This window comes from Spinacia oleracea, chromosome 4 (genome assembly GCF_020520425.1).
Source record: "Spinacia oleracea cultivar Varoflay chromosome 4, BTI_SOV_V1, whole genome shotgun sequence".
Lineage (NCBI taxonomy): Eukaryota > Viridiplantae > Streptophyta > Magnoliopsida > Caryophyllales > Amaranthaceae > Spinacia > Spinacia oleracea.
In genome coordinates this window covers 149542085-149555791 of record NC_079490.1, presented here as the reverse complement: position 1 = coordinate 149555791, position 13707 = coordinate 149542085, and the positions used below count along the sequence as shown (strand labels likewise).

The following is a 13707-nucleotide window of genomic DNA, read 5'->3' as shown; positions in this document are numbered from 1 at the left end:
TTTATCTCTTCACATTAATTTATAAATAAATGTTCACATGAAATCTAAAACAAATAAATATTTATGTGACTTATTAATTTCTATGGACTATTTTGAAAAGGGGAAAAAATTAAAGCATTATGACAACCGTGAAGAAACCTGATGTCATAAGTCTCATAAGAATCAACTATAGGATTGTCTTACATAGCTGCATATATATCTAATTTGGTGTTTACTAATTTGACACACTTAGTTCCACGAGAAAACAAATTATACAAATTGTAAGATGATATGATTGAATACTTACTTGCCATGATAAATGACTTAGCGTGCCTGTGTAGTTGACGAAATTAACAAATATTTTTCATTCTAAAGAATACAAGTATTTTGGTCAAATATTGAGCTCAAGAAAAATCTAAAACTTTAGTTATTCAATATAGCAACCGAGACATCGCCCGAGCCACACACTAGTTAAGATATTATAAGAAATGCATGAAAAACATAATGGAATTAATTAGTTACCATAGGATTTCAGAGTGGCACCACAAAAAGTACAAATGATAGCTTTCCAATACTTGAAATAAAACGGGACGAAACAAAATCTGGTGGCCGTCTTCATGTCCGCCACTCTAGCGGCCGCGCCACACCGGGAACACAACCCCGCCACCGGTCTCTGGCTTTGCATCTCCCTCTTTTGATCTACTAGGAAACAGAAGAACTCCATTTTTATTTATTTTTTTGGTTTTTTACACTTATTAGTTTCTTCCTTCAATTCTATTTATGACAGATTTTTAAATTTTCACTGTTTTTTGTTGTTGTTGTTGTTGTTGTTGTTTTGTCATGTGATATTAGATGTGTCCTGGTAAAAGCATTTATTTATAGGAGTTATTATCACCTCTTTGGCTCTTTGGGGTGGGGACGTTGGGGTGTGATTATTTTGGGAAAGAATTCTTTGATGGGATGTACGTATCAACCATTCAACTTAACTTTTATCTTTTATCCATCCTTTACAAGAATTTGTGATTAATTATCTCTATATATTGAAATAGGATGCCCCGTACTTTAATGTTTTACTCCGTATTTTTTTTAAGAGATACACTTGGCCGGGCACGGGTATTAAGAAGAATAATTGAATGAAATAAAATAATAAAGCAAGTGGGGTTTGATAGATATTTTAATAATTAAATATGCGGGGACCATGTCATTTTGGTGGGTGGAGGGTTGGGTGAGTTTATGAAAATATTTGTTTAATAGGATGGTGGGTGATAGGGTATATTAGATGTATTATTTAATTAGATGATGGAGTTGATAAGTTACTAAAAATGGCAAGTGTATCTTTTAAATAAATACGGCCGGAAAAGGCAAGTGTATCCCTTAAAAAAATACAGAGGGAGTACCATAGATTCAAAATCGATGATGCTAGTAGGGGTAGAACTCGAAGATGATGTCAACTAAAGACCATCCAATTAAAGAAAATAGAAATTATGTTAGCTTCATTTTGTAATCCTGTATGTCAACTCAGCTCGTCATCTCTCGGATAATTAAAACGACAATCTCCAATTCTTGATTGTATCCTATAGAAGCTGTTTCAGTACTATGCATGCATCGCTTATAATGGACGAAAATAATTAATAACTATTGTGCGTCCTCTTTACCTAATATTTTCCACGGTGGTATAAACAACTCATTCACGTAATCACGTTGGACTTAACTATTGTAAACTTGTAATGTTGTAAACTTGTAACAAAGTATTTTTTCTTAAGGAATTGTTACAACTCTTACAAGAATAGATTTAAAAACAATTTTAATGCAAATAAATTTTATTTTTTATTTTTTATTTTTTATTTTAAAAAAGAGTGAAATTGAGTAAATGGTATTTCCTTTTTCATTAATTGAGCTGACAGTGGCCGGAGATTCAGTTTGCTTTGTATTATTGGGAAGTGGGCATGTGACATCTACAGTTTGGACCTCTGTTTTGCAGGGAGGTTTTATCGTACGGGCCTTAACGGAAAAATAAGAGGAATTAGAATTACTCGAGCAGTTACAGACTTACAACAGGTTCATAATGAATGTCATACGTATAACTTACAACTATGAAGCTGGTATCGCGGTTTATAAGAGCATCTTTAATGGTAAGTGAATTGGTATGTTGCTTTTATTTATCATGTCAGATTTCAAGCTACTTATTTTTCATGTGTATTTTGCTTCAATGGTTAGCAAGTTGCTTGAATTTATTTAATCTTTTTTTAAATTTAACTTGGCTAATTGCTCATATGTACTCCAATAGTTGGCTAGTAGCTAAAATTTTTATGAAAATTGCAAACTAGTCCCTACATGTAACCAATGGAGATGCTCTAAGTCGCTTGATCCTCTCCAATTCTTTTCCTCTAAATTTTTCCGGCCAAAAATAAGTCGCAGGTTCGAATCCCTGTCTTAGACTCGGGGGTAGCTTTTCTATAGATGGCTTGTCCCTCGGTTGAAATATTTCGTAGTGTAATTTTTGTTTCAACCTCCCTAAACTTTGAATATAATTATATATTCTATATTATATTGATTAATTTTTTATATGGCCCCCCTACAATCCTACATAAATGGTTCAAGATCCACCACTTGCCCGGACTAATATAAGTCTATGGATGCACCTATGTGTTCATAAATTCATCTTGCCCTCCTCCTTTGACACAAGATGCATGATTAAACAAATTAAAGTACTATATTTTGGTGATTTGGTGATGCTTTAACTTTACATGAAAAGACGAAAGGGTATTTAACCGCAATTTAGAAGGTAGACCATGGTGCATCTTAAGAACACTAGTATATAATTAAAAGAACATCTGGTTACGTGAAAAGAACATGAATATTATTTTTTATATTTTTAATAAATAGTGATATAATTAATATGTTATTTTTTATAACAAAAAAAGTGGAACATTATATTGCATGTTCTTTTGTCGTAGTGTCATGTTCTTTTGGTGCACATGGTGCACTATGCTCACTGTGTACCATGGTCCATAGTCTACGGATTGGTATTTAACCAAAGGGCAGGAAGAAAGAGGACGAGGCATGATTAAACTACAAATGTACAGCGTACTACTCATTTTCTTAAGTAGCAAAAGAAACCAATGAGAATGCGTGGAATTAAGAGATTTTGCGATAATTCATGAGAATAAGAAAATTACTTTATACTAAAACAGACACTATGATTGAAAACATGTCACTTTTTTGTGTAAAATTTTTCCGCCAAAAATTATTTTTCTAAATAAATATTTTTTTATTTTATTTTTATTCGCTATCCTTTTTATAAAAAAAACTATTTATGCATGGAAAAACTTTTATAAACTATGGCAATAATAGATACTATATAATTATAATTTTGCTAAATATTTTTTGGTAATATTTTAGTCAAATCGGTATATTAATATGGAAAACTTATTCACTTGGTATGTTGGTCATCACATTAGCATATTACACATATATAATATGCATATTAGATGAATAAATTTAAATGAGTATATTCAAAACTTTTTAATTATGCAGTTGTTTTGGGATATTCAGTTAAATATTTTGTAAAAAATTGTTCATAATCCGTACGTGCACGTGATCTAATCTAGTTATGAAATATATCAATTGCATGTTGGTTCAGTGGTGATTGGGCCTGAACTTGGTAGGGAGGACCTCATGTTCGATCCCCTGCAACAACAATTGGGAGGGGACTAAAACCTATTCACCTAGAACTCGCCTCGAATCCGGATTAACCCTAAAAGTGAACCGGGTGGTAACACTAAAAAAAAGTATGAAATATAGAGTGATTTCCTTCAATATTGCATAAAGATCCAATAATTCCCAAAATACGTTACTTTCTAACTTAATTCCCACCATATCGTCCACGTCAGCATGGAAGAAAGAAAAGTTTTTTTTTCCCGGTTCAGAACAGAGCCGCCATCTCAAATGGCTGTTTTGTTTAAAGAAAATCGTCATTCGAGATGGCGGTTCAAAGGGGTAAACCGCCATCTCAAATAGCAGTTTTCTTTAAAACAAAACCACCATTTGAGATGGGGTTTAACCCTTTGTATCGCCATCTTAAATGGTGGTTTTGTACCTATCCTTGCAGCCAGTAAATGAGCTGAAACCTTCATGCCAAATAGTAAACCTTGCAAACAAGTCCAAGACCTTCAACAACCTCTACAAATCAACTTCAACAACCTTCACCAATCATACCAACCAACCAAACCATAACACTTAGGCAATAAAATAGAAGAGTGCAAACAAAAATTTTCCAAAATAAAAGTTCCAATAGTTATATTACATTACACATGAGTTTCTAAAAGTTCCAAAAGTTCCAATACAAGAAAGAACAAAAGATTACACATAAGTTTCTAGTGTATCTAAAATCTAAATTATACGTTGTTTCTTTGCATGTTCGGACGATAAAAATGAGGACTCACCCTCCTCGGCAATTGGCTCGGGACGATGACTATCAGAGCAGTATTTTTGTCGCCGGTAAGTGAGAAGCTGCAAAGGAGGAGATAAAATAACTTGTGATGCAGGCGGAGATGCAGTACGAACAGGAGGGGGAGGAGTAAATGGTGGAGGGCGTAGAGGGGGAGTAAGTGGTGGTGGGCATGGAGAAGGTGGTGGTGGAGGGAGTAGAGGAGGAGTAAGTGGTGGAGGGCGTGGAGAAGGTGGTGGTGAAGGGCGTAGAGGAGGAGTAAGTGGTGGAGGGCGTGGAGAAGGTGTCAGTGGAGGGCGTAGAGGAGGAGTAAGTGGTGGAGGGCGTAGAGAAGATGGTAGTGGAGGGCGTAAAGGAGGAGTAAATAGTGGAGGGCGTGCATGTGGTGGTCGAAAACCACGCCCTCGAGAAACATGTGAGGTGGAGGAGGTGTCGGGTGTACAATGAGACGAGGTTAAATCATATTGTTGAAGGATATGGTCTTGCCCCGCTCTTGATAAGGTGTCAATGCAAGATGAACTCAAATTGAGTAACGTACCAAGAGTGAAAGGAAGGGTCAAATTGGGCGGTACGCGTATAATCCACAGCTCGAGTACATCTTGAGGCAAGATCAGCCAATGCATGTGACTACAAAAAAGAATGTGAAACAACAATTAAAATTCAGCATTAGTTATGAATATAAACATTATACATGAAAATGGAACATGGATTAATTTACCAAAATAATATCAGAGGAAGACGGTTGATAATAAGTGGTGGGGGGTGATCATGTAACAGGTGTAATGAGGAGTCTAATGATGCTACAATACCAATCCATATACTCCTTCATCCTCTCACGATGACCGGCAAAAGGAGTGCCTCGAAAAATCTGACTCTCACGATCACGCCACTCCTCCACATATTTACGATGCAACTCTTCAAACTTCTTGTTTTTATGTGGTCGATACACATTATGAAGATCAACACTCGTATCACATCTACAAATCTTGGGTAGTAAACCAAGTACCGTCTCTGTATATGGCTGTGAAGTCATCTACAATAAGTAAAAAGTAAGTATTTAGGCTATTTTAGGTGAATTTAAGATAACATAGGCTATTTAAGGTGAATTTAAGCTTTTTTTAGGCTATTTTAGGTGAATTTAAGCTTTTTTAGGCTATATTAGGTGAATTTAAGCTATTTTAGACTATTTTAGGTGAAACTCAAGCTATTTTAAGTGAACTTAAGCTATTTTAGGCTATTTTAGATGAACTTAAGCTTTTTAGGCTATTTTAGGTGAATTTTAAGCTATTTTAGGTGAATTTTGGCTATTTTTAGGTGAATTTAGGCCATTTTATGCCATTTTAGGCGAATTTAGGCTATTTTAGGTGAATTTAGGCTATTTAAGGTGAATTTAAGCTATTTAAGGCTATTTTAGGTGAATTGAAGCTATTTAATGCTATTTTAGGTGAATTTAGGCAATTATATGTCATTTTAGGTGAATTTAAGCTATTTTAGCTTATTTTAGGTGAATTTAAGCTATTTTAGCATATTTTAGGTTATTCTAAGCTAGACTATTTTAGGTGAATTAAGGCTATTTTTAAGTGAATTTGGGCCATTTTATGCCATTTATGTGAATTTAGGCTATTTTAGATGAATTTAAGCTATTTAGGTGGATTGAGGCTACTTTAGGTGAATTTAGGATATTTTAGGCTATATTAGGTGGATTTAGGCGATTTTAGTTGAATTTAGGCTATTTTAGTTGAATTTAGGCCATTTTATGCTATTTTAGTTGAATTTAGGCTATTTAAGGTGAATTTAGGCTATTTAAGGTGAAGTTAGGCTATTTAAGCTAAATGTCGGCTATTTAAGGTGAATTTAGGTCATTTCATGCTATTTTAGTTGAATTAAGACGATTTTAGGTGAATTTAGGCAATTTTTGGTCAATTTAGGCAATTTATACATTAGTTGACTTAATTGACCTAAGTTGACCTAGGTTAACCTATATTGACCTTAGTTGACCAAATTGACTTAACTTCACCTACGTTTACATATTTAGGTGATTTTAGGCGATTTCAGCTATTTTAGGCTATATTAGGTGAATTTGGGCTATTTTATGCTATTTTAGTTGAATTTAGGCATTTTTATGCTATTTTAGTTGAATTTAGGCCATTGTATACTATTTTAGTTGAATTTAGACGATTTTAGGTGAATTTAGGCTATTTAACTTCACCTTAGTTGACCTAAGTTGCTCGATGAACAATTGCATTGTGGTTGATTGTGTTTGAGACATAGCAATCAACATTGCTTTTAAAGAATTGCCATCATCCAAAGGAATGACTGAAGGAAATAATGCCCTTGGTCCAAGTATGCATTCAATGTTAAGTCTAATAAATGCGGTTCAGTATTAATTAACAAGTTAATAATTCAGTGAGATCAAGTGAGCTGAATGCCTAGCTAGAGGCCGCTTCAGTTCAAGTGGAATTAATGATATTAATCCACAGCTTACTCTTGACTGAACCCGTAGGGTCACACAAATAGTACGTAAACGGATCAAGTATTTAATAGCATTAAATACTCCATCTATGGATATTCGGAATCGACGGATCTTGGTTTCAGTGGGAGCTGAGATCGTCACAGGCAAGAAATGAATACTCCGAAAACGATGATATTGCCGGAAACGGAAATATGGATCGTATCGGAAATATAAATATTATCCAAGTCGTAGATGTTGCCGGAAACGGAAACATGGTACGTATCGGAAAATATTATCGGAAATGGAAATATTGCCGGAATCGGAAATATTGCCGGAATCGGAAATATTGCCGGAAACGGAAATATTGTCAGAATCGGAAATATTATCGGAATCGGAAAATAATTCCGGAAACGGAAATATTAAATATTTGTTCGAAACGGAAATTGATTCCGGAATCGGAAATATTGAATATTGTTCGTATCGGAAATGAATTCCGGAATCGGGAAATTAATCGGAAGCGTATCGTACGAATTAGCATCGGACGAGGCCTGCCAGACGAAGGCCCAGCACGAAGCCGGGCCATCGCCCAGCAAGCCAGCGCGCCACAAACGCACCAGCCAAGGCTGCGCCAGGCCCACCGCAAGGCAGGCCCAGCGTGCGCCAAGGCTACGGCAGCGTGTGGGCTTGCGGCAGTGGGCTGCGAGCTCGCGGGCTGCGCGCGCGCATGGCGCCCCTCGTGGGCTGCTGTGCGTGCGTGTGTGTTTGTGTGCTACTCGAATCCTAAAGCTACCGGGATTTGTCATATGATTAAATCTAATCCTAAAAGATTTAGTTTATTTAATTAGAGTCCTAGTAGGATTATAATTAAATGAATTAGTATCCTAATAGGATTCCAAATCCTTTTCCATAACTCTATAAATAGGTGCCTAGGGTCACATATTTACATCGAGCATTCAAGTATTCAAAGTGAGTTTTTGAGAGCAAAATTCAGTCATACAATTGCCTATAAAGTGCCGAAAATTCTAAGTACCTTAAGGGCGATTCTAGTTGGTCAATCTTAAGGCGGATCCGGACGTGCTGTGGACTATCTACGGAGGGACGACACTTGGAGTCCTAAAGACTTGTTCTTGTTCGGTTCGGGCGCAGCTAGGGAGGGCACGCAACAAAGAGTATGCATCTAAACTATGCTAAATGATTATGTGTAAATAATATGTTTTCCTGGCTTTATGGTTTTTCAGCATGATTTATGAATTGTCATATGTATCATAACCTAACAGTGGTATCACGAGCCTCTTATTATTTTCATAATCTAAATTGCATGAACATGGTTAAATATTACAAATTTTCAAGAATTAAAAGGGGTGATTAATTTTCGTAATTGTTAATTAATTGCAAATTGCGTTTATTTAATTACACGTACGCAATTTTTCGGCAGTTTCTTCGTTACTCATCCAAATCGAGTGATTTTTGTGTCAATTCCGCATGTAAAAGGCATTCTAAAATTTTGACAAAAATAGTAATTTTCTGCCGAACCCAGAATTCTCAAATTCGAAGCCTAACTATGACTTTTCGGAGGTTTTAGTTTTTCAAATGCAAAATTTCGTAAATTTAAGATGTTAAATTAAATATTTGCGATTCTTGTTGATAAATCTTGAATTTTTGATTGACCTACTGTATATGTTTAACAAGTTTGAATGCCTAGCCTTGTTAATTATGCAATCTAATTTGTAATTATGATTAATTTGTTGAAAATTAGAATAATTTAGAATTAATTTGATTTTCATAATTAATTATAATTTAATTAGATACCTATGATTAAAAACCACCATAAAAATTGTAAATTTATTTTAAATTTTAAATTTTTATGACCTAGACTTGAATCCATGTTAATCGGAAATCAATTGAATAATAAATTTTCGATTTTTCGCCCTAAAATTATGAGATTAATATTATTTATTAATTTGTCATTAATTTTAAATATAATTTTTTAAAATTTTATGCGATTCGCTCATATAACTTGCACGCACAAAGCAAAGGACGCTACGTGTTACCCTTAAGGGGTGTTGTATAGTGCGGGCATGTGACGACGAGCAAGGGAGCTCGTCGCCAATGCGGCACGAATGCAATGAGCAAGGCCATGGTGCACGAGCACAAGGCAGCAGCCCTGCCTTGTGTCGTGGGCTGTGAGCAATGGACGAATGGGCGAGGGCGAAAGCAAGGCACAACAGTCGCGTGTGGGCAGCAAGCGAGCTGCGCCACAGCGCGCACTGCCTCGCGCAAGCGTGCGGAGCCTCGCGCGCAGCGAGCGCAAGCTCGCGTGCCACGAGTGCTACGCCCAGCGTCGATGCCTCGCGCAGCGAGCGAGGCTCGCAGGATCGAGCGCTGGCAAGCGCGCGCAGCGAGCAATGGCCCGCATAAAGCGAGCGCTGGCGAGCGAGCGCAGCGAGCGATGGCTCGCGTGCATCGAGTGTTGGCGCGCGCAGCGAGCACCAGCTCGCGTGATGCCTTGCGAAGGAGAGCAGCAGCATCGATGCGACGCAGCGCATGGGCTGCGCGCACATGGCCAGCGATGGCTGTGTGCGTGTGGCCCATGGGCGTGCGTTGCGTGGGGTTGTTGCGTTGCGATTGGATCGTTTTGAAATTTTAATTTGAAATTTTCAGTTTACGTAATTTTAATTAATTTTAAAATTAATAATTTAAATTATTTTCTTGGATTTTAATTTTGAATATTGTAATTATAATAAATTTTATTTATTCTAATTATTTTACTAAAATTAAAATCATGAATTAATTTAAATACGACTGAAATTAAATTAAACTTTTTGGATTCAATTATAAATTTATATGAGCTTTAAATTTTAATTAAATTTGTATGTTTCCGGTTAGACTAGAAATACATTTTTATGTTTAAAATTAGTAAAGCATATGAATTTATTGGTTTAAGTGGGAGCCCTTTTAGTCATAAACTCTTGATTAGGTCTACAAATCCTTAAGGTTAAAACAACTTGATTAGAATTAATAAGGACTGAATAATTGGTAGATTATTGGTGCCCTTAATTAATTGCTGCAAATGTTTACGTGATGCATAATGTGTTTTACTAACCAGCTATGTGGGCCATTCATGATAATGAATGGGTGAATGGTATATATTGCATATGTACTGTTTTGTAGGTTATGAAGTGACTAGTATGGCCCAAATAGGATAGAAAATATGGTCTGCGTACCATTAATTTGAATGTAATTGGTCTAAAGTACCAAAGTTGTTTTTCAATTCAAATATGGTCTGCGTACCATCAAATAGTTGTAATTATTTTTAATTATAGCTTATCCTATTTGAAGAAAATGGTGCCTCCCACGGAGATTTTCAAGACGGACTTTGAAGTTAAAGCTTCAAGATGAAGTCGGGCCATACTAGATCACATTTATCTTGTGCATGTTTTAAGTTATTTATTGCTTTTAAATATGTCTTAAAATGCATGAGATCAAAAGCTTGATTATGTTGCATGATTAAGGATTTTAGTTCACTTAAAATCTAACCAACATAGTAAGAGCCTTAAGTTCCAAACTTAAAAATTGAGTTAAAAGGTGCCATGCCAAAATATACACTTGCTTGGATATCCTTTACATCAATCTAGTAATAGTTTTCGCTCAGCGAGGTGTTACTTATTGGTCCTAAAGGGGCAAGGTACACAAATAATTGTGAGTACATGTTAGTTTTGGTGAAACTCAACGATATAAGTAAGGAGTCCTTTTATGTCGTGGCAAAATCGATAGGTTTACCTAATAAGTTCCTAGACGTACCTATCAACCAAGAATAGTTTCTAGACTATTAGCAGAAGGCTTTTGCTTACCTAAGATGTTTTAGGATTAAGTCGACAAACTGTGCTTAGTTCTTCAATGATTTTAGGATCTTGGAATCATTTTATTCACACCTGCCGGAACACATAACTTGAATAAAATGCTTAATAAACATTGAATTATGCATGTATGCTAGAATTTAAGTTTATTAAGAGAAACTGTGAATGGTTATTTATTTGTTTATTCTTTTCAATTGTAGTTTTAAATATGGTAAACAACAATTCATTCAACATTCGATCAATTCTCGAAAAGGAGAAGTTGAACGGGAAAAACTTCCTTGGCTGGCAAAGGAACTTGCAAATAGTTCTTATGCAGGAAGAAAAGGAGTATGTCCTAGAAGAGGCGATGCCCGAAGCCGCAGGCGACGGGGTCACTCAGGCAGCCCTCAATCGTTGGATTGATGCCAACAAGGATGTGAAATGTCTAATGCTCGCCACCATGAGTGCAGATCTGCAGAAAACGTTCATCAACTCAGATGCTTTCACAATCATCAGTGAGTTGAAGAACATGTTCCAAGATCTGGCTCGAGTCGAAAGATTCGAGACTCATAGGCAAATTCTTGAGACCAAGCTTAAGAAAGGCGAGCCCGTAAGTCCACATGTTCTCAAAATGATTGGACTCATTGAGAATATGAGTCGGCTGGATCAGCAATTTTCTCAGGAAATGGCTATAGACACCATCCTCCATTCTCTTCATAGCGGGTATGATCGGTTCAAACTGAACTACAATATGAATAGTCTGGACAAAACGCTCACTGAGCTTCACGGTATGCTGAAGACCGCTGAAAAGACGCTCAAAAGTGATAAGCAGGATGTGCTTATGGTGCGTGGGGGCAAGTTCAAGAAATCTGGAAAGAAGAGGAATGCTAAGAAAGGTGGCAACAAGGCCAGCCCAACTAAGCAAACTGGCGCCAAATCTGTAAAGAGGAAGGTCAGTCAACCCACTTCTGAATCCGAATGCTTCTACTGCAAGAAGAAGGGGCATTGGAAGAGAGATTGCTTGAAGCTAAAGGAAGATCAGAAGAATGGAACAGTCGTTCCATCTTCAGGTATTTTCGTTATAGACTGTATACTTGCTAATTCAACTTCTTGGGTATTAGATACAGGTTGTGGCTCACACTTATGTTCCAATCCACAGGGACTAAGAAGAAGTAGAAAGATAAGCAAGGGTGAAGTCGACCTACGAGTGGGAAATGGAGCACGGATTGCTGCATTAGCTGTAGGAACTTATTATTTGTCGTTGCCCTCCGGGCTAGTTTTGGAACTGGAAGAATGTTTCCATGTTCCAAGTCTTACTAAAAACATCATTTCAGTTTCTTGCTTAGATGCTAAGGGATTTTCCTTTTTAATAAAAGACAATAGTTGTTTGTTTTATTTTAAAGAGATGTTTTATGGATCTGCTAGATTAGTCAATGGACTTTATTTATTAGATCACGACAAACAAGTATATAACATAAATACCAAAAGGGCCAAAAAGGATGATTCAGATCTCACCTATCTGTGGCATTGTCGATTAGGCCATATAAACTTGAAACGCTTAGAAAGACTTCAAAAGGAAGGAATTCTAGAACCATTTGACTTAGAGGATTATGGTAAATGCGAATCATGTTTACTTGGAAAAATGACAAAGCAACCTTTCTCTAAAGTTGGAGAAAGAGCAAATGAACTATTGGGTTTAATCCATACAGATGTATGTGGACCAATGAGTACAAATGCTAGAGGTGGTTTCAGCTACTTTATCACTTTCACTGATGACTTCAGTAGATATGGTTATGTCTACCTAATGAAGCATAAGTCTGAATCCTTTGACAAATTCAAGGAATTTCAGAGTGAAGTAGAGAATCAATTAGGCAAGAAGATTAAGGCACTGCGGTCTGATAGAGGCGGTGAATATCTGAGCTATGAATTTGATGACCATCTGAAAGAATGTGGAATTCTATCAGAATTGACTCCTCCTGGAACACCACAATGGAACGGTGTGTCGGAACGGAGGAACAGAACCTTGCTAGACATGGTCAGGTCAATGATGGGTCAGGCCAAACTTCCATTAGAATTTGGGGACATGCACTAAATACAGCTGCACTCACTATAAATAGAGCTCCGTCTAAAGCTGTCGAAAAGACTCCATATGAATTATGGTTTGGAAAGTCTCCAAATGTGTCTTTTCTGAAGATTTGGGGATGTGAAGTATACGTCAAACGATTGATTTCAGACAAACTTCATCCAAAATCTGACAAATGTATCCTTGTGGGCTATCCAAAGGAAACAAAGGGGTATTACTTCTACAATACATCTGAGAACAAGGTGTTTGTTGCTCGAGATGGTGTCTTTTTGGAGAAAGACCACATTTCCAAAATGACAAGTGGGAGAAAAGTAGACCTCGAAGAAATTCGAGTCGAACAACAAACTCTAAAGAATGCTCAAGATGACATTCAAGATGAAACTCAGAGATCTTTAGAAGAATCTGGTGAGAATCATGGTCAAACTAGAAATGTTACCCCGCGTAGATCGCAAAGATATAGATCTCAACCGGAAAGGTACTTAGGTATTTTGACGAACGAGAGCTATGATGTTCTATTACTTGAAAGTGATGAACCTGCGACTTACAAACAAGCTATGACGAGCCCTAGCTCCAAGCAATGGCAAGAAGCCATGCAATCTGAATTAGACTCCATGTCTGAAAACCAAGTATGGGATTTGGTCGATTTGCCAGATGGCTACCAAGCCATTGGAAGCAAATGGGTTTTCAAACTGAAAAAGGACAAAGATGGGAAACTTGAAGTTTTCAAAGCTAGATTGGTTGCAAAAGGTTACAGGCAAGTCCACGGTGTGGATTACGATGAAACCTTTTCACCAGTTGCAATGCTAAAGTCTATTCGGATAATGTTAGCAATCGCTGCATATTACGATTACGAAATATGGCAGATGGATGTCAAAACTGCTTTCTTAAACGGCGTTTTAACAGAAAC

At 36.7% G+C, this 13707-nt stretch overlaps 1 protein-coding gene across 1 annotated transcript; it reads right to left on the bottom strand.

Annotated features, from left to right (window-relative positions):
• Positions 1-377: 377 nt before the first annotated feature.
• On the bottom strand, positions 378-838 carry LOC110803539 (uncharacterized). Its single transcript, XM_022009058.2, has one exon. The coding sequence runs from the start codon at positions 701-703 to the stop codon at positions 494-496; it is 210 nt and encodes a 69-aa protein (XP_021864750.1). The 5' UTR covers positions 704-838; the 3' UTR covers positions 378-493.
• Between the last annotated feature and the right edge of the window lie 12869 nt (positions 839-13707).

Bases quoted from the DNA above. Each gene is read 5' to 3' on its own strand.
- LOC110803539 (XM_022009058.2), bottom strand. From the start codon at position 703: ATGGAGTTCTTCTGTTTCCTAGTAGATCAAAAGAGGGAGATGCAAAGC.